Here is a 21,699-nt window from a genome sequence, read left to right on the forward strand (position 1 = left end):
GCTGAATGCGGCAAGGGATAAGTCCACCATTATCAGAGCCATTTAGTAACACGGTAATTAAACTTCTCTATCCTTTGCTGCTGCTGGTTTTCTTCCCCCTCTCTCTCCAAACTATCAGGGTCAGACTCCGGGTCTAACACGTATGTATATCAAAATTCACCATATTTTACTCAGTCGGACTGGTTCATTCAAAGTTTACGAGTACTAGCATAACAACATTAGCCATATTTTCCGTCTGAAACGCTTCGTTCAGAAGCGTTTCAGACGGAGGTTCTAATAAGGGTTTTTCAGGACACCAGTGTGAGAAACATGAGGAGTTTTTTAAGCTGTAAACCATGTGAGGCTACTACGTGAGTATCAGAGAGATGGTGTAAAGCTTTGAAAAAAGGCATAATACCCCCACTTTAAGGTTAGTAAGATCATCAGAAAATGTTTGTCCTGGAATTTGGAAGTTCTTAAATGTCAGGGTGATGCAACCATAATCAAGGGACTTTTATTTTGAAATTAAGTGATTAGAAACAGATTGTAACATAATTTGTCATTAATTTGACTACAGCTTATACTCATGGACAAGCAAAATAGTCTATAGATCCTTTTCAAGTAAGGATAAAAACATTTCTTTTCAGTGCAGTACACTTTCCATGTCAGGTGGTACAACCAATGTAAAACTGCTAAAAAAAATACTTTACCATTAAACTCTAGATTTTATGTAAAATTATATGTACACTTTCTAACAAGAACAAAAGTAACAATATGTGTCCAAGTATTTGCCTGTTTAATTTGAAATTAATTGCAAATGTCAGGTGGTACAACCAGTGTTTTAGGTGGTACAACAAAGGTCAAACAGCAAAATTTTATTATACCACAAAATTATTTATTTTATTCTAAAAAAATATATTTGTCCACTCTAACAAAAGTAGAAGTTCTTGTGTCGACATGTGTCAAAGTCTTTTCTGATTAATTTCAAATTAGTCACAAATATCAGGTAGTGCAACCACAAATGAATGAATTCTTACACAGTATGTCATTGACCCTTTAATTGTTAATCATCACATTAAAAAGTTTGCTGTGGATTTTTTTTCATGGTTGGCTATTATACTATTCCACTCATTCACTTTAAATGGAATCATCAGGAGATAGGTAAACATTATGTCAGGTAAATATTCATCATTTCATTTTCTGACAGATTAAGGACTCTTTCTCTCATTCATATCTCTATGTGCTGCAGTGAGGGGCTTCCCCCCAAGCAAACCCACATGTCAATATCTTGGCCTTGGCATATGACGTGAGGAGGGCCAGGACTTCTTACAGTCTCAATACAAATGAGGAAGTGAGAAACTTTCAGGAAGTCCTCAGCACTGTGTTTAACAGCAGGTGGTGTATAATGTGAGTGAAAGTACAATGCCACACATTGAGCTTTTGTCTTTGAGTGGGGACACCCCTAACTGACTTCAGCCTGGGTGTGTTTTGGAACAATTTTACTCTCCTTCTCACTTCAACTACTCACAATAACAGAATGCTTATACTGGAGCATGCAGAGGTCACACTTTGTTACTTGAATAACAAACACTTTCAGCAGTTCATGCAGAACAGGACTTGGTTCTAGCACATGTGGGTTTCCAGCTGAATGAAATAAACACAAGACTTATCCTTATCAAGACTGATGTCACTGCCTTCATTGAAAGTTAACAGCCAGCTACATACTGTGTTTTTGTTCATTGTTCATTTCCCAAATCTATCAGCCACGGTGGCTTGCAAGCCATTAAAAGTGTCATAGTGGTGAGATTTGTACCAGAAAACAGTAAAATTTAATCCCCAACTTCTGTCTCCCTGCTCTGGCACAGAGCCAGGCAGCTGAGCTCTGTTCAGAAGCCTCTTTAAAATTTGAGAGGATCCTGTTTCTCCTGAGTGGTCGGGGCTTCAACTCATTCAATTGGCATGCCTACACTAACCTACAGCAGATTTTACTCTCTTTTCTCATCATTTTGAAGCTTAATTTCATAGTTTAGAGATGTTTTTCATTACTGTAATTTGGCGTTGTGGTTTATAACATATTGGCCTGTCATACAACAAACCTAGAATACAGGTTTATTATCACTTTACAGGGACTTTTTGAATAACAGAGTCTGTAACATAATCACTTGGGGTAAACGGTCCTTTAATAATGCTCTTGATAGTTGGTTCAGTAGTGCAGGTTGTTTCGTCTGTTTGCCTGCTACCTCTGAGAGTCAGAGACAGTAATTGTGTTGACAGCAGCCAACTGAGGAAAATAACCAGTAGTTTGTGATGTCTCAGCTCCATACAGAGATAAACAAGGGTTTGCTGGTTCCTGAATCCTTATTTCACCCTGCTCTAAGTTCTGACAGGCCAAGTCCACCTCCACATCATTTTCTTCCCTCCTCTCCAGCATGAAACCTCCATTTATGACACTTGTCGTTTCTTGTGTTTCAGGCCACAGCAGATCACTTACAGTGCTGAGAGTCAGCGCTACAGGTGAAACAGAGAAATCCACTTCCAAATGGGAGAAAAGCCCTCCAAGTAATCCTCCAGGCATGCATGAGTTTCTGTCCTCCTGTACACTTTCTTGTGCGTCCCCGTGGTCTTCCTCTGTTATCCTCACTTCTTCTGCTTGTGGCGCCACTATGGAGATCTGAGGTTTATAGCTAACATGCTCCGGCTGACTGTCGACAAGCATCGCCTCAGGATCTGACAGCAAAGGCATCTTCACCGTGGGTTGTCCTAGTCTGTCCTGGGAAAACTCAATGTGGACGTTAGGGTACACGTCATCACTTTCCTCCTGAGAGATCAGAGTGACAGGGGACAGTGGAGGGTCGCTGCACGTTATGGAGAAGGGCGGTTCACTTCTGTCATTCTGGAAACCAAAACAAAAACAAAGCAACAAATGCATAGAGTGTCATCAGACTTCTGGTATTCACTTGCTGCAGCTTATAAAGCTGCATGGTGTCAGAATGAAAGTACATCACTTCCTTTTGTAGGCCAGGGTGTTAAGCCTATAGAAACAACAGTGGCTGTGGCATATAAGAAAACTGCATTTGAATGTCAGGAAACTTATGATTTCAGATGTTTCTGTGATAGTTTTGCAATTTTGCTTGTAATTTGGGTTTTGGTCCAGATGTTGCAGTTATCAATTTGGTTGTTGTGGTAACAGATACTAGTAAAGACAAGAAGAAGGAAGTATGAATGTCAGCACAGTTTGGTTACCTGCAGCAATCTGATGGCAAAACTGTTTCCTGGTTTTGGCAAGTTTTCACCAACCCAGGCAGGTCCACAGGATATACATTTCTGTTTGATTCTGAGAGAGAGACAGCTTTGTTTTAGAAGATAGCAGTGGAAAATTTTTCAAAATTGCAGCATAGAACTAAAATATTCTGCTGCTATCTTATAGTATGACAATGTAATAATGATAGAGGTACAAATTCAGCATCACATGTTCTGACCATGTGTAGCCCTTTCTTGGGTGGGTTAAGTTTCTGTTCTGGTGAATTTTGTGGCTTCATGTATATGTGCTCATTTTGTGGTGTGGTATTTTCTGAAACTTGCCAGTTTGCATCCTTTTTTGCCACGTGTAAAACAAAACCTATACTATTCAGAATCTGTGCATGCATTTTGTAAAAAAAAAAAAAAAAAAAAAGACCTTTTATCTCTGAACACTTACAGATTAAATATTACCTTTCTCTGACACAACTCCAGCAAAGCAGGTTGGCTATGATCCCTATAAAAAGAGTCATGATGAAGAATGTCACAATCAGCAGGCCTACTGTAGGAGACAAGAGGGAAAAGACACAAAAGTTGAGTTGAAAACATGTCAGATAACTCAGAATCTCCTTTGTCTGGACGTTTTGAAATTGAACTATTACAGCTTTGATTGGATTTTCTTTAATTCATGTGTGTGATGGCAGTAGGAGGCTGACCTGCAGGGGTTGTAGGCTGAGAGGAGACCCTGCTCCCCCTTGGACCTTCTCCTGCTGAGGTGGATGCAGTCATCTGCAAAGTCAGAGCTCCATCAGGACAGTCCAGCCACTTCTGTCTGAGGCTGGAGCCAGACACCGTCACTGCAGAGATGCAAATGAAAACAATAGTGGTTTTATCAAAGTAATTTATGACAATTACAATAAGCTAAGTCATTTAAAATGCTTCAAATATGGGGGCTGTTTAGGATTAACTGACTTTATTAAGTTGTACAGTCAGGAAGAATTCAGCATTTAGATATTGTGTAGAATTGAAAAGATATTCACCCCCTTTAAAGTGACCGAACTAATTCAAGAAGCCAGTTAGTCTCACAATTACTGAAAGTGTAGTATAAAGACACCTGTGTCTTAAAGGTCCAGTCACTGGTTAACCAGTATTCCTGGCTACCATTACTCCACGAAGACAAAAGAACACTCCAAGCAACTCAGAGAAAAGGCTACTGAAAAGTTTAAGTCAGGGCTGTGTACAAAAAATTCAAGGGCACTGAACATCCCCCAGAGTTTAGTTCAATCCATCATGGAGAAATGGAAGGAATATGGCATGCGTGTAAATCTGTCTACAGGCCGTCCTCACAAACTGAGTGAACGTGCAAGGAGCCTAGTGAGAGAGGTCACCAAGACACCTATGACTGCTCTTAAAGAGTTACAAGCTTCAGCAGCTGAGATTAGAGAGACTTGTCACCAGTCAAAGCTTAATTGGAGAGTGGCATGTTAATGAAAACTCAGGGAGACTCCTTGGTCAAGTGGAACAAAGTTTTTGGTCTAATGAGACCAAAAGGTGCTTTTTGGCCATCAGACAAGACACTATATTTGTGGACACCAAACACTAGCTTGGACACAAAACACCAAACACATCCCCTCAAACACAGCATCCCCACTGTGAAGCATGGTGGTGGCAGCATCATGCTGTGGGGATGCTACTCAGTAGCTATCCCTGAAAGGCTTGTACAGGTAGAGGGCAAAATGAATGTAGCAAGATATTGGAAAATCATGGAGGACTTATTCAGTCTGCATGAGAACTATGGCTTGGAAGAACATTTATTTTCCAACAAGACAATGACCTGAAGCAAACAGTGAAAGCTACACAGAAATGATTTAAAGACAACAAGATGAATGTTTTGGAGTGGTGGAGGCAAAGCCCAGAACTTAATCCAATAGAGAATTTGTGGCTGGACTTGAAAAGGGCTGTTCACACCTGATCCTTGTGCAACCTGACAGAGCTTGAGCAGGTTTGCAAATTACAGTGTCTAGATGTGCAAGCCTGACTGAGACCTATCAACACAGACTCAGTGCTGTGATTGCAGTTGAAGGTGCATCTACTGAATACTGACTTGAAAGGGGTGAATATTTATACAGTCGCTTATTTTACTTTTCATATTTTATTCAATTGACATTACTTTGTAAAATTCAGTTCCCACTTTGATATTTAAGAGGGTCTTTTCGTCATTTTTTGTCAAAAAAGCCCAATCATATTGAACATGATTTTTAGAATCAATAAAAGGGTAAAACATCCAAGGGGGTGAATTAATTTATAGGCACTGTGTTTGAAGACTAAAGGTTCTAGGTAACCTTGAAGTCTCTGATCTGAGCCTGCAGTGGGACTGCAGGCTCAGATCAGAATTTGTCATTCACTCTTTATAAGGTTATGGCAAATAGACTGTTCTTATAGAGTGTTTTTGTCACAGTTCAAAGGCAGAATAACCCAAGTGCACGACTCAGAGCAGGTTCAGTCTCTTTAATGTAGGCAAAAATATACAAGGAATAAATTCCAGGCGGGTAAACTAAATCCAAAAGGGGCCAGGCTAAAGGGCTATCCAAATAACAGTCTAAGTTCAGAGAACTGGTGAGAAAAGGCGGACTAAGAAATGCTACAATGCTAAGGGGGTAACACACAAAGGCAATCTGGCAGGGATCTGTGTGAACTGGCTAAGAGCTGGGAGTTAATGAAGCAAGGGGAAACAGGTGTGTGGTAGGGATGAACAGCTGAGGGCAATCTAAATGCTGATGGGAGGGGTAGCTGGGTCTGAAATGACAGGAGAGTTAGATCTCAGTATAAACACCAAAACAGGATTTGTAAACAAGAGAAATACTTAAATTGGTTCAAACCCTGACAGTTTTGTCTCTAGACCACTCAAACTATTCTCTATTCCCTTTTTCACTGTGTAACATTTGCACATTCACATGCTTTTGGCTGCACTGTAAAGTTTCCCTAACTTTAATCCCATTCAAACACATTCAAATGCTGCTGGCTATGCCTCTCAGGAGGAATTTGGGTTCAGAGTCATGCCCGAGAACGCTTCAACAGGGGACTGATTCTATCACGCTACTGCTAAGTGTTCAAATGTAAATGTTTCATCACAGATTTGCATGAAGATGCAATGACAGCAGCACAATATGATATTTGTATTGCACACTAATATGTTTCCACTGTTAACCTGAGTATAACGTCTTGTTTGGTGAAGAAGAGAATGTGAATAAAGTCTAAATTGTATTCTTTTTTCTTTGTCTCAATATGGCATCAGTAACTGCCATCTTTAGACTATCAGCTTGTTCTGAGAATAAGTTTCTAAGGCATCTACAATTGAACTCCAGAAATAATGCATCAAACAGGCAGGCAAGTTAGTAACAGTCTCACAGTTGCATGTGTGCATGAGGTCATGTGGCTTCCTGTTCGTGGTCAAAGTGAGTTCTAGAAAATGCTACATGATTCACTGAATGCATTAACAAAAACTATGAGTGTACCAGTCTTTGAAACATTATGAACATTTTAGATTATAATCAGACAGATTTGGTTCAACAGTGTTGAATAGATCATATAAACCAGGCTTTAATGATGTATTTGATTAAATTTCTCAGTAAATGTGATTTCAGCTTTAGCCACTACAACTCCATAAAGATGTTATATTAATAACAAAACAAAAAAACAAGCAATAATCAGCTTAACCTGTCTATCAGCACATTACTGGAAGTGAGAGGTGAAAAACCCTGCTGATGCACTGCAAGTTTGTGGGAGGGGAATAACAGTGGGATGCTGGTAACACACTTTCCATTATGTGACAATGGCATCTGCTGTGACGTAGCATATAACTACTACTGCTTTTCTACATATTTTCCCACACGTGTGCATAGAATAGGTAAGCCACAAGGCCGCAACGCATGCATACATATAGTTAAATGACACCATGACCTCAAAATGGATGAGGATCACAGCAAAGCTGCATTTCCTCCAAACGTACAGGTCATACAAGAAGGCGCAGATCAAGTTAGCCCAAACAGCAAAAACAGATCACCTGGCCAGTGATATGTAAGGCAAATAGTTATTTCTATTCAGTATAAGTTTTAAAATATCTAACCAGGTGTGTAGATAGGAATCCAAGATTTATGGAATTAAAAGAAGTTTTTAAAATTCTTTTAGTATTCAAGGTTGAAAGCAGCCCATCTTTCAATCTGAAACAAAGGAGCCTGATAACATACAAACATTATTTAACAGGTTCTCACTGCTTTCTGTCCTTTGACACTACATGTCCAAAACAGCGATCAGGATGCCTTGTAACTGCTCACCTTTGAGTTCTGTGTCACTGGAATCAAGTGTTTGGAGATAGATGGTGTAGTGTGTGATGAAACCTCTCTGCTGGTCTACTGGCAGCTCATCCCACTCAATCAGGATCCGTGTAGCCTCATGGACCAGAACTGAGAAAGTGGGACCTAAACATGGTTCTGAAACACAAACATGGAGATTGAGAAGAGGAGAAAGGTGCACACATATTTTCATTTACTCATGTATCACTTGATGTTGTTGCTGAAAATGTTTCTTTTTTTAAAGAAAAAAAAAGCACATATGTAAGTAGCCTGGATCTGACATGAGAAGATCTGAATCAGCATGACTTGTGCTGTTAACACTGTAAAAAAAAAAATCAGATATGAATAATATAAGAGCATAAAAAATAGATCTGGCTCACTTTTAACTGCAGTGTGATTGTAGCCTGTGAAACTTACCCTCTTCTTTGGAGTAGACCAGATGAGTTGATGGCGCGCTGACACCTCTGCTGGCCACAGCAAACACAGAGATATTGTACCTCACACCTGCAGTCAAGCCTGAAACAGTACAAGAGAAAAACATTCTCATCATAAACTGCTCAATATTTCATCAAAATTCAGCTCTGCAAATGAATGCAGGATCACTAGTATTATAAGTCTCAATAACAATTTTATTAACCCAAAAGTAAGTGCACAAAGTTCCTACAAGGGGGCAGTGTTTCATTTAACTGAAGTCCTTGGGTTAGTTTACGGCAGTAATGGGCAACAAGCGACCCAGCGGCCACAAGCCGCCCTCCCCCCCTCACTCAGTGTGGCCCTCGACTTCATTTCAAATATTGAGAAACTGTAAAATAAGGAAAACATGATACAATCTGCAATAAAAACAAGAAAAAAAGACACATTTCTGTTATTATCTTTGATTACTAGTACATATTTTTAAGATTAGTGATATAATTAACTTTAACAGTCCTCAAAACATTCTGTATGCATGACTGAATAAATTTGTATTAAACAACTAGATATGCACGTAAAAGAAAAATGAATAACCATATATTTTTATGTTCATTGCATGATATAAGCATTTTATATTGGCTTAAATGCTGTGTCATGTTGATTAAATTAAGCATTAGCATTTGCATGATGAAAGATATGTATTTGTTCCATTTGCTAAATTAAACATAATTATAATTGTTAAGTTGAGACAAGTTGGCCCCCTGCAAGTGAGAATAAAAATATTGCAGCCCTCTCAGTAACCAAAGTTGCTCATCCCTGGTTTAAAGCAGTGGTTCTCTACTGTTTCAGTCTCAGGACCCACCACAACCTTCTTAATGAAAAATCACAACACAAATTTTTATCACTCAATTTGTATGAATTGTCCATCTATAGTGCAACCTTTGCCATAAATGCGTAAATGTGGGGTAAATGGGTGTGAATTAATAAGGGTGGCATGCTGTGTAAAACTTTATTGTTTTCTGGAGATCTAGAGGAATTACATTGTTATTGGAAAACCAGTTTTACCATCTCAGGATAATGAGTTATTAAGTCAAGATCACAAGAAAGAAAATGTATTTGATATTTTTGGAAAAACACAGACTTTCTGTAACATTTTTTTGTTTCTGGTACACATTCACAACCTACCGGGGGAAAAAACCCAGCTCTGCGACACACATTTGGGTCCTGATCCACCAGCAGAGAAGCACTGATTTAAAGCTTCGTGACTTGTTTATGTGTTTTGCATGTGTGCATAGACAAGGGCAAGTCTGTTCTGTTTGTTTTACCTGTGATTGTTGTTGCGTTTTCCTCTTTGTCCACTTTTTGCCACTGCAGTGCTGCCACAGGAACACTGGTCCACTCCAGCACATAATACAGCAGGTTTTCTCCAGACAGTGACATGTGTTTGTTCTCCGGCCGCGACCAGGACACAAACACAGCACTGCCATCAGCTGCAGGAGTAGGCTTTCTCAAAAGAGGACCAATATTTCCTGAAAAGGTGGACACAGATAGGATGACAATTCTCCTGGTTTGTTGTTGGCATGGACTGCTACATTTTGCCTTCTGTATGTGTACCTGATTGTTTGAGAGGCACATCTGAAGGTGGAGATGTCCCATACAATGTGACTGCACTGATTCTAAGCGACTGGACTTGTGCTGATAATGGGACTGAGCACTGGCTCAGAGCAGCAGCACAAGTCATGCTCTGTTTCTGATCGTTGCCAAGGAAGATCATGAACTGTTGTACCTCACCACTGTAATCTTCTGGATTTGGATGCTGAGGAGAAAAAACACAACCACCTATCATAAGTTAGAATAACCATTGTGTATCTGGTTCACATATTAAACATTTTTGGAAATATATTTGCTTATTTACTAAGAGTTACATGAAAAGCCATTTTTCTGCCAATTGAGTTACAAACCACAATATTGTTACCAAACTATCATAAATACAGGGCTGTGAAAAAGTTGTTGTGATTTCTTACTATGATATATGTAACACTTAAATGTTTCAGATCATCAGACCATGATAATCTGAGTAAAAAGGAGTGCAGTTTTTAAATGATGGTTTCATTTGTTAAGGGAAAAAGCCATCCAAACCTACCTGGCAATTTGTGAAAAAGTGATTGCTCCCCTTGTTAAATCATGAATTAACTGTGCCTAATCACATCTTTTGGAAAGCTGAGATCAAATTCACCCTGCCCTGATTACTTCCTGACCTGTTTAGTCAAGAAATCACTTAAATTGATCCTGACTGACAAAGTGAAGTAGGCTAAAGAAGTTCAAGAACATCTATTAGTCTATTGAAGGCTACAAAGTAATTTCTAAGGCTTTTAGACTCCAGCAAACCACAGTGAGAGCCGTTATCCACAATTGCAGAAAACCTGGAATTTACTCAGGAGCGCCTGCCCTACCAAAATTACTCTAAGAGCACATCGTTGACTTATCCAGGAGGTCACGAAAGAACCCAGAAAAACATCTAAAGACCCGCATGGTCTCACCCGACTCAGTTAAGGTCAGTGTTCATGGTTCGACAATAAGAAAGAGACTGAGCATCGGGTAGGGACACATAAGAATCATGTGACAGGTCATGCCCACAATGTGATGGCGTTTATTTCAACGTAGGAAGTGCTGCAAATACCCGTGATCTTGTTTATAAAGATTTTTGTTATGTGCGCTTTCTTCTTTCTGTAGTTTTACAAACCCATCACTGCAACAAAAAATCGCTCTGAAACATGGTGAATGTGTGAAATGTTAGTGTATATCCCCAGATTTTATATATGCAACAAGAAGGATCGATCTATCCTCATCCGGTTTCCAATATACCGCCAATCAAAAATGAATATGCAAATGAACATACGCTACTCTGGGTTCTATTAAAAAAAAAAAAAATGAAGGTTTCTGAATCGGTTTTGTCAAAATCCAGACTTAAACCCGGTTGAGATGCTGTGGCATGACCTTAAATGTGCAGTTCATGCTGTAAAACCCTCCAATGTGGCTTAAATAAAACTATTCTACTCAGAAGAGTGGGCAAACATTGCTTGTCTGCAGCTGTTCCTGCCAAAGGTGGCACAACCAGTTATTAGGTCTGGGCCATTACTTTTACACATAAGGCTGGTAGGTCTGGATGGCTTTTTAACTTAAAAAGTGAAATCACCATTTAAAAACTACATTTGCTGTTTACTAAGGTTATCTTTGTCTAATGTTAAAATTTGTTTGATGATCTGAAAAACTTCAGTCTGAAAAATATGCCAAAAAAGAGAAAATAAATAAGGAAGGTTGCAAATACTTTTATAAATGCCAAAATTAATAAACAACTTAGTCACAGCACCTTCCACAAAACTGTCACCATCTGCTCCCCATCCTTCCTCTTGTAGCCGAGAATCCTCCACACATGCAGCTGCTGAGATGGACCTGCAGATAAGTTTGTGGGTTTTGTGCGTATGCTTTCAAAAAAACGTCTCCTGACAGCCTAAGTTAAAAAATGAGTAAGAGTGATAGGCTTGCCTTTTCCGGGGCTTCTCCCCCTCACAGAGGGACTCCATTTGCTGCAGTATGGCCTTTTGCTGGAGGCTGATGGGGTTGTGAAGCAGGTCATGTTTGAATGCTTCTGACATGATATTGAGAAACAAGCTCTCATTTTGAACTCATAATTAGTCAGAGGCTTGAGGCCTTCTACTTTTATCAGACCTTCACTGGGCTCTGACCTCTCTCCAGCCTCCTAAATGGGAAAAAAGAAAAGACAAGAATGGAGAAAAGGCATTTTTATATATGTTCTTCTGAGGCTTCTGCTGCCATCAAACCTCGGATGTCATAACATTACTTTACCCAGGAGTTGGTCTCTGTACGCAGCCTGACCCAGGATTGGAGGGGCCCTGAGGATTCAGCTGTTTTCCATCTCAAAATGGCTGCTATGGAGTTATTCAGAAACTCTATTTGCATAATTTGAGGGGTTTCTGGTATCACTGAAGTACAAAAACAACAAAGAAGTAGTGAGCACTCAAACAACAGGCTGATGAGCTCCAAGTAAACATAAATAACTCCAGATCAAACTTTTGAACAGAAGCTAGGGGTTCAGAAAAACCTAGGGAGGTGGTTCTCAACTGGTAGGTTGCGACCCAAAGTTGGTTATGGAGATGCCTTCATGAGTACCTGGAAGAACTGTGGTGGCACCCGAGGAGGACATATGTTCTTATATTTTTTTGTACTCTGTTTTGCTGTAACAATGATGTAAATCTGTGTTGCTTTCTCTAGATCTTGGATCCTTTATCTTGTTACCTTGGGATGACAAAGCTGATTTGTGTTGACTATTTAAGATGTCTTGAAAACAACAAAAAAATCCATGTTAAATATGAGGGGTTTATTCTGTCTCTTTCAGCAATCATATGGTAATATGGCTCATGATTTCTTCTTAAGGAGGTGATGGTGGGTCCTGAGGTTAGACCAGTTGTGAACCACTGACTTGGAAAGTGCAAAAAGTTTTTTCAAGTAATCATTTAATAAGCTTTGCCCACTGCTGTTTCAATCTGAAAGATTTGTGGGCAGAATTTCCAATCATGCCCTTGGGCAGAGTGTTTAGCAGTGATTCCTGCTGGGGTTCTTTTAATCAAATTTCTGGTGAGTTGATGTTGTTTTTGATGCGAGACACATTTGCAGGATGATTAGTGAAGCTATCTACTGAATTAGAGTTCCCACCTTTGACTATTGGTGTTTCTGAAGTGTTCGTTCTCAGCAGGTTTAGCATCATGACCCACCACAACCTCCTTTATGACCAACTGTGACCAACATTTCTTGAACTTTTCAATCATAACCACTATTTTTTAAGAAAAGAATGACTGTTTTTTTAAAAATGGAACAAAAAATGTAATAAGAACAAAGAGATAAAGACATTCCTTCAAAATAAAAGCCTATGATAGACTTTTTGCCATTTTTTTTTTTTTCAGACACACATCTGCGATTCACTGAAAATGGCAACATGACCCACTTTTGGGTCCCAATCCACTAGATGAGAACCAAGGTCCTAAAGGATACATAGAACATAATCTTCATCATTATGAAATGCCTTATGAGGTTGACTCTCTGCTTTTTTCTGTCCTGAAGAGACCCACCTTTCCACAGATTTTAAGAGTTACTACAGCTCTGTCATACTGTAAAATATTTAACACTTTCAAAAGTGCAGTTTAACTCTTAGTAGTGTCGTGAAGTGACCAATAGACACTTTAAAAGTCTAAAATTTAACTCTGCAAGAGTTTAATTAAAAAGTATATTTGCTGTATAACTGACCTTTTGTAGAGGTGTAACTTTACCTGAACAACCTGGTTGGAGATCTATTCTCCTGTTGTTCTTGCCAATAAGGAAAAATTAAATTTAACTTTACAACTCCTCAGCAGCTACTCTGTATTTTAAGTAAACTTTAAATACTTTTTACTTTTACTTGAGTAGATTTATAGACCAGTACTTTTACTTTAGTAAGTTTCAACCAGATTAACTGTGCTTTTACTTGAGTTCAATACTGTAGTCCTGTCCTTTTATCACCTTAAAAAAATAAAGCGAAACATTTCACTGATATTATGGGTTGATTCTTCAAACTGTGACATATCAAAATGCCTCGTTTTCAAAGAAAATGCTTAATAATTCATATTCAAAACCGTTTTTCTTTTCATTAGATGCACACTCAAAGATATGTGGGTGTGAGTGTAGCAGGGCTTACCTATATCCTTCATACAGAGGATGAATGGATCAGACTGTGAGGCTCCTAAGTAATTGTAAGCAGTGACTATTAGATGGTATGTAGTGTTTTCATCAATCTGTGCTTTTGGGATGGAGACAACATCAGCGCTCTTGTTCTGAACAAACACTTCAGGGGTGCCATTTACTCTAAAAACAAGAAAAAAGTTAGGGAATACTGACCTTCATAAAAACAAGGGTGCAGCTAAATTGAAAGTGAAAATGACAACATACCTGCGGATTGAAACGTTATAAGCAGTTTTAAGGTACGTTTCCTTTCCTCTGAACCACGAGCAGTCTATAGAATTGGAGCTCCTTGTGGTTTCACAAATAACATTTTCAGGTTTGTCTGGAGGGTCTGGAGGACAGAAAAAAATGGAAATGGAAGCACACCATTATACTCTCACCTGACGATTACCTTATGAGGCTATTCAGCTTTTACAAAACGTGACATTAAAAAGTTATTTAGAGTTTAAGCCTGTGAGGAACTTTTGGGTTTTGTCTATTTTGGTGACCTTTTCAGAGGATATCATCCTGCTTTCTTTTAAAAATCTTATTTATTACAAAGTCTAACACTTCATCTGACACTTTCCATCTGAAAGAAATTTCAAGCATTAAAAATCCCTCAATAAAAATGATCAACATGTTGGCTTAAAGTATCTTTTGTGTCTGTTAATCTTTGAGAGAATTCAGAATTAATTCCTGAGTATTTCAGAACCATCCAAAAATTCCTCATTCAGGCATTTTTGTCACCACCAAGTGGCAAACTCCTGCATTGAAAATTTAAGCCAGAGCTAAAGTGAACAGAAAAATGGCAGTTCCTCAGGTGTCCACTTGAGGCTAGTTGCAGAGGTCCATAACACCCCATGTTAAAATGTCAGTTTTTTTTAACAGCAGATATCAACAATATTTCAGCCTGATTTAAAAATTATTTTGGTCAGAATACTTCATGTTTTTAAAGGCATTCACTGTACATGTTCTTACATAACTCATCCATTTTGGTTTAAGAAAGAGACAAGTTATGCAGAGATAGGAGCACGGCTGATATGACTGTGAGCTGACTCTTTGTCTTTGTGTGTTGACAGGCAGACTAAACGTTTGAGACAATGTTTTCCGTCTAGCTTCCACCACAGACTGGTTTCAAAAGACAGCTTCGGTAACCGAATAAATGATCTCACTCAGACTTTGCCCATTACTATTTATAGCCTGTGGCAATGGGCACCAACCTTTTATAAGTAAAGTTCCCCTTTTATGTTAACAGAGAAACTCAGATCATACCCACCAAAACTCAATGAGAAAAATCAATAAATATTTTCCTTAACTCCATGATTTCATTTTACCCACATTTAAACCAGCAGATACAGACTTCAATCTGTCAGAATGATAATAAGGGAAGACTTGAACACCTAATCAGCCATTTTATACTCTTATTGAAGGTTTGCAGTCATTTAGATACTGATACTTAACATGAGAGTTTAGAAGAGAATTGAATTCATTTCAAACTTTTTGAGAACAATTACAGTCACAAACAACCAAAAAAAGTGAGGAAAAATAAGTTATTTGAATATTTACTCGAGATGTCTCCGAGATCTAACCGCCCAGATCCAAAGGTTGGTAACCCTTGGTCTATGGTCATCACACTTTGACCTTCATGATTTTCTCTAACATTCTCAGATACCAACTTTAATACTTAAGTTATTCTATACCAGCTGTCCAGAGCAGTGTTTACTTTAAGGCAAAAGAACACTAACATTTCAAGAGAGGTCTGGTTACAGACTGTACACCTCTGACGTCTACTCTCACAGACACATCTGAGACTTTGTGTAGCTCAGAAAGGAAGTTTTAAATTCAATTATTCGTTAAAAAGAAACAGTCTTGCAGTTACATTTATAAATTAACCACAATGTAAACATTACAGAAATAAGAAACATTTCATAATAACCAGAGAAAAAGGTCAGAGGTCTAATCCGATATTAAATTATATATAGATCCATTTTTATGTAGTTACACAGTGTCTTGCTTTACCTTTCTTAAGCTAACATAGCTATGCTAACAATGTAATTAACATAGCGAATGTAGGTAAGCTAGCTTTAGCAAATGTAGCTTAGGCTTACATAACTAACTAGATGATGTATCTAGCTTACACAGCTGCTTTGTAAACTTAGCTTTAGCTATGTTAGCTTCATAGTTATGTACTGTGTAGCTCTGTTATTTATAGCTAAGTTAGCTATAGAAACTTCAGCTCTAGCAAATGTAGCTGAAGCTAACTGCTATGTAGATAACCTAGATATATAGCTGCTTTGTGAGCTTAGCTTTAGCTTCATTAGCTAGGTAGCTACACTAGAAACTTGTATCCGTTATCTATGTTGCTAATATTACGGATAGGTTTGGGGTCTTTTCAGGTAAAGCCTGGGAAATAAAGACTACAAATCCTAGTGACACAGGTCGGTTGGGAGGTGTCACTTCGGTCTGTGTGTTTGAAAAACGGTTGATTGTGAAATTGGGGACACCTGTACAGAGCAGCGGGGATTCGCAGCAGCTGCAGAGCCATGATAAATAACTACTTCATGCTTACATCTGATGAATAAACATGTGAAGTTGGGTTGTTTGGCCCGCACCGTCCTCGCTTAGCTGCCTCTGGTTTACTGCTCAGCTCATGGTTGTGTTGTCACGTTTGGATGCAGTGACTGCAACTCCATTAATTGGGGTTGTCTAAGTTGCATTCATAACACTATGTTAGCTATGTAGCAACATTTTCTATTCAGCTAATGGAGCTACGTAATCCAGGCTTGCTATGTTAGAATGTTTTCATGGAGGTTGAGTTTTTTTCCTGTTACCCCACTTTATTAAACATTTGATCAGGTTTGCCCTTACCCTAACCCTAAATGGAAATTTAATACAATTTTATTAGAAAGTCTTGTGCGTATTTCTGTTCTGAGATATATGACATCTCATATGAATGATCTGTAGACTGGCCGTCCGAGATGAATGGTCTGCAGCCACACTGTCTTTGCCATTGCTGCCTTCCACCTTTTCCTCATCTAATGGGTTTAGTCTGCCATGACTTATGTTAGACAAAAACACTGGGAAAAGATAAGTAAAACAAGTGCACCCTGGCCAGCATGAAGAAGTACCACTGCACCCTTACCAATTTCTTTATCCTCTTGAAATAATTTAGAAACAACTTAAGACCTACAGCCCAAAAAACTAAAATAACAATGACACAATTCAGCCACCAGCCTCCTGCTAATCAAATTCTAAGTGTTTGTTTGTGTTCCTGATTTGATTCCTCACACATTATTTGCTGAATTCTTTCAAACGTACTACCTTTTGATTTATTTGGCCTTATTTTAATATGGCTGTAGGTATCAGACCCCAGATGGGACAAGCAGTATTGAATATGGATGATCTAGACATCAGAGCCACTTGTACTTACAGCCACCATGCAGGTCCAGTACATTAACGTTCTTCACCTTGTCTTCAAACTCCAGTTTGCAAACCAATGAAGATTTTGGCACCTGGATATTAAACAGATTAAACATTGCAGCGGTGCAGTTGATTCTTTGTGAAGGAGCCAGAATTTCACCACTGTGCTTCAGAAATATTTTGCTCCTAGAGGACAGAAACAGAAGAACACCTGAGTATCGTTCCCAACATATCTAAACTACAGCTAAGAAAATGCATCCTTTCCTATAGCATTATATAAAGGCTATTTTTTCCTTATTTCCCTACCTATGCCAGCACTTCTTGATGTGACAGTAGACCGTCAGGTTTGAGCTGAGGAGGAAGGGTGGAGCTGGTTCTACTTTCAAGGTGCCAAGGCCATTGAAGATCACACAGTTAGCAGGTTGCAGAGGAAAATCTGAACAAAATAGACAGGTATGCTGGTTTTCACAGCTGTCTTATTGAAGGATATAATTTTCTGAATTAAATAAATGGTACACATACAGACATGATGTTAAGAAGTGGCTAGTAGATGTGAATCATACATGGAAGGAGTGCACGAATATGTCACTCAGGTAAAAGTACAGTCTATTATTTAAATCTAAAAATTATTGGTCTATAAATACACTCAAGTTAAAGTAGGAAGTAACATATTCAAAGTTTACTCAAAATGATGAGTAGAGTCATTATTTTGATAAGTATATAGGATCTTTTCTTTGTGTGGAGTGAACAAAAAGCAGTGCCCCCCCCCCCCAAAAAAAAAAAAACTCAACTACATAAAAACTACAAAAAAGTCTCCAAACTCAGAAAAGCTAGTTGATTACAGTAACTCCTGTAAATCTCGGTAGACTGTATCGTACCAGTGGCTTTAGATATATTTTTGTATAAATGCTTATTTCTATTGCCACAAATCAAAAGATCTTGTTCTCACCATTGCGGTCAGAGCTGCAGCAGCAAGGCTAACAGCTACAAACCACCAGAACTACTTAGCTTTGATTGACTTTTCTCACTAAAACCAGGCTTGGATTGTTGCAAAGGGACATGGGCTTTAATCGATACAGTACTCACATTTGATGGAAACACTGAAAAGGATAATAATATATTTCCAAATAATTGAGTAGAGATTCATCTCAGCTCATCTTTCTTGTCCTCTAAGAGCCCACTCAACATGTCTCACCATCTGTAAAAGAAAAAACAAAAAGTTGATGTTGTTACTAATAAACAAATATTTCTTTCTAAAGAAACCCTTCTGTTTCAGGGAATTTCCTCGGACAAAAAGTCATCTTAAAAAAAAAAGATCTCATCAACCTTTTCAAAGAAGCTGTTCTGACTAATAAGAGGAGAAAACATGTGAAATGTACATCTTATCTTTAAAAGGAAGTTTTGCAGATTATAAAACACAGCTCTCCAAATGAATATCAAAGGTTATAATCCCTTTATTTAAACAGAAATTTTTCAGAGACATCTTGAACTGTGATCATGATATTCGATAAAAGTCTATTTCAACATTTTCTTTGCCACTTTTTCTCCACCACAAATCAGAAAACATGTAAATGAAACTCACCAGAATTTCACACCACTTGCATTCCTTCGACAGTCATCAAGGTCTCCTTATTAGATTATTATCTAACGTTATTTCTGCCTAAGTGAACATCCTCTTGAGATGACTTACTCTGTGAGAAGCGTGAGACTCAAGTGATCTCTGCTGTGCAAATGGAACATCTTAAAGAGGACAGTGACCTATTTTGGTGGTATTTTGGTGAACAAAGTAACTTTGAAGATACCTTTGTAACTTTGCTGCCCTATTTCAGTTGCCTGTTTTTTATCACCACAAAGGCTCAGTTGACTCTAAATGTCAGCATGTGCTGAGCATCTGTTCCCATTAAACGTGCTGCTGTTAGCACAAAACAAAATCATCAAACATGACTTACTGTCTTAGTTTGTCCTTTAAAAAGATGCTGACTTGAAGCCTGAAATCTTAATTATTCTGTTTCTGTCAGTCCTGACCCTTTTAATTACAGTAAGTCTGACTGTGCTGATCCAGTGATTGGTAACTTAGACAGTTCGTATAAATACTTCTCAATATCTTTTATAGTTTTCTCTGAGCTGACACATATTAATAGAAATAGCCTTAAGAAAAAAATGGAGTAAATCAAACTTACATTTGTTCTCCGGTGGTGCTACCTTATTTAGAAATAGCTCATTTTGATGCTCTCCTGTGTCGTTAGTCCGAGGCAGTGCTAGAATATGTTTGAGGAAACAGTAGTAAGTGACGCTCTCTCAAGATAAGGGCTTTTTTCTACTCTCGCCTCAAAAGTTTTACAGGGAAAAAACCAGAGGTAAGGGAGGGTGCATGTTTTTCTGAAGATAAAAGAGACCTCAAATTTGCAAGATTCCTGTGTTTACTGAGTTTGAATACCAAAAGTCAACAGTCAATGTCAGGAAAATAACACTTCAAGTGCTACTTTTATGAACTAAGTTACAGAATATGGTGATTCATGCTGAAAAGGACCAATTGTTTATTAACATTTTCTGTTACACCAATTGCCAACAACACATCACATGATCGAAAAAAATCACTAAGCACAAAATATGAGAGGATATTATAAATGTGCATGCTTGAAAAACAGCATCGAGATAGAAAGAGAATGAAAGATAGAGAGTGATAGTTTCTATCTTTATCTCATCTAATAAACCCAAACCACAGTGAGAACATGAGCCATCTGAATATGTGGCTGAATGACTAGCACTAATACAGCTCTTAGTGATTTCATTGAAAAAGACTGAAAACATCTCATAGAAAAAAAGGTTTATTTAGGAAGGCCTATGAGTATGTACGAGGATAGATATTACATTAAGGCTCTACATTTACTGTAGCTAAAGGATAAACTGTGATATGTGTGTGTGCTACAAAGTGAATATGCTTAAACAGCATGAAACATACAGTTGAAACCAGAAGTTTACATACACTATATAAAAAGGCACATAAACTTTTTTTTCTCACCGTCTAACATTAAATCAGATTAAACTTTTCCTGTTTTTGGTCAATTAGGATTACCAAAATTATTTCTATTTGCTAAATGCCAGAATAGAATGAGAGAGATCATTTTTTAGACATTTTTTTTTTGTTATTTTCATGAGAGTCAGAAGTTTACATACACTAAGATTACTATGCCTTTAAACAATTTGGGAAAGCCCAGATGATGATGTCATGTCTTTGGAAGCCTCTGATAGGTTTATTGACAACATTTGAGTTAATTAGAGGCACACCTGTGGATGTATTTTAAGGCACACCTGAAACACACTGCTTCTTTGTGTAACATCATGGGAAAATCAAAAGAAATCAGCCAAGATATCAGGAAGAGAATTGTGGACTTGCACATGTCTGGTTCATCCTTGGGTGCAATTTCCAGATGCCTGAAGGTCCACGTTCATCTGTTCAAACAATTATACGCAAGTATAAACACCATGGAAATGTCCAGCCATCATACTGCTCAGGAAGGAGACGGGTTCTGTGTCCCAGAGATGAACGTGCTTTGGTCTGAAAAGTGCATCTCAACCCAAGAACAAAAGCAAAAGACCTTGTGAAGATGCTGGCTGAAGCTGGTAAGAGTGTGTCATTATCAACAGTCAAACGAGTCCTGTACCGACATGGGCTGAAAGGCCACTCTCCCAGGAAGAAGCCATTACTCCAAAAGAAACATAAAAAAGCCAGACTACAGTTTGCAAATGCACACAGGGACAAAGACCTTAATTTTTGGAGACATGTTCTGTGGTCTGACCAAACTAAAATTGAACTTTTTGGCCATAATGACCAAAGTTACATTTGGAGAAAAAAGGGGGAAGCTTGCAAGCCTGAGAACACCATCCCAACTGTGAAACATGGGGGTGGCAGCATCATGTTGTGGGGTTGTTTTGCTGCAGGAGGGACTGGTGCACTTCCCAAAATAGATGGCATCATGAGGAAAGAACATTATATGGAAATACCGAAGCAACATCTCAAGACATCAGCCAGGAAGTTAAAGCTTGGGTGCAAATGGGTTTTCCAAATGGACAATGACCCTAAGCATACTGCCAAACTGGTTACAAAGTGGCTTAAGGATAACAAAGTCAATGTTTTGGAGTGGCCATCACAAAGCCCTGATCTCAATCCCACTGAAAATTTATGGGCAGAGCTGAAAAGGCATGTGCGAGCAAGGCGGCATACAAACTTGGCTCAGTTACACCAGTTCTGCCAGGAGGAATGGGCCAAAATTCCTGCAAACTATTGTGAGAAGCTTGTGGAAGCATATCCAAAACATTTGACCCAAGTCATACAGTTTAAAGGCAATGCTACCAAATACTAATGAAATGTATGTAAACTTCTGACTCTCATGAAAATAATAAAAAAATGTCTAAAAAATTATCTCTCTTGTTAATCTGGCATTTAGCAAATAGAAATAATTTTGGTAATCCTAATTGACCAAAAACAGGAAAAGTTTAATCTGATTTAATGTTAGACAGTGAGAAA

General features: G+C 38.3%; 1 protein-coding gene across 1 annotated transcript; it reads right to left on the minus strand.

Annotated features, from left to right (window-relative positions):
- Positions 1-931: 931 nt before the first annotated feature.
- On the minus strand, positions 932-18,894 carry il23r (interleukin 23 receptor). Its single transcript, XM_041790902.1, has 17 exons — positions 18,754-18,894; positions 18,258-18,369; positions 17,478-17,607; positions 17,182-17,357; positions 13,980-14,103; positions 13,729-13,895; positions 11,847-11,983; positions 11,526-11,739; positions 11,350-11,432; positions 9,594-9,795; positions 9,305-9,508; positions 7,986-8,084; positions 7,551-7,706; positions 3,933-4,073; positions 3,691-3,778; positions 3,223-3,313; positions 932-2,872 (listed from the first exon to the last, which is right to left on the minus strand). Exons 2-17 carry the CDS (start codon positions 18,316-18,318, stop codon positions 2,216-2,218), a joined length of 2,730 nt encoding a protein of 909 aa, XP_041646836.1. The 5' UTR covers positions 18,319-18,369; positions 18,754-18,894; the 3' UTR covers positions 932-2,215.
- Between the last annotated feature and the right edge of the window lie 2,805 nt (positions 18,895-21,699).

Source organism: Cheilinus undulatus, linkage group 7 (genome assembly GCF_018320785.1).
Source record: "Cheilinus undulatus linkage group 7, ASM1832078v1, whole genome shotgun sequence".
Classification (NCBI taxonomy): domain Eukaryota; kingdom Metazoa; phylum Chordata; class Actinopteri; order Labriformes; family Labridae; genus Cheilinus; species Cheilinus undulatus.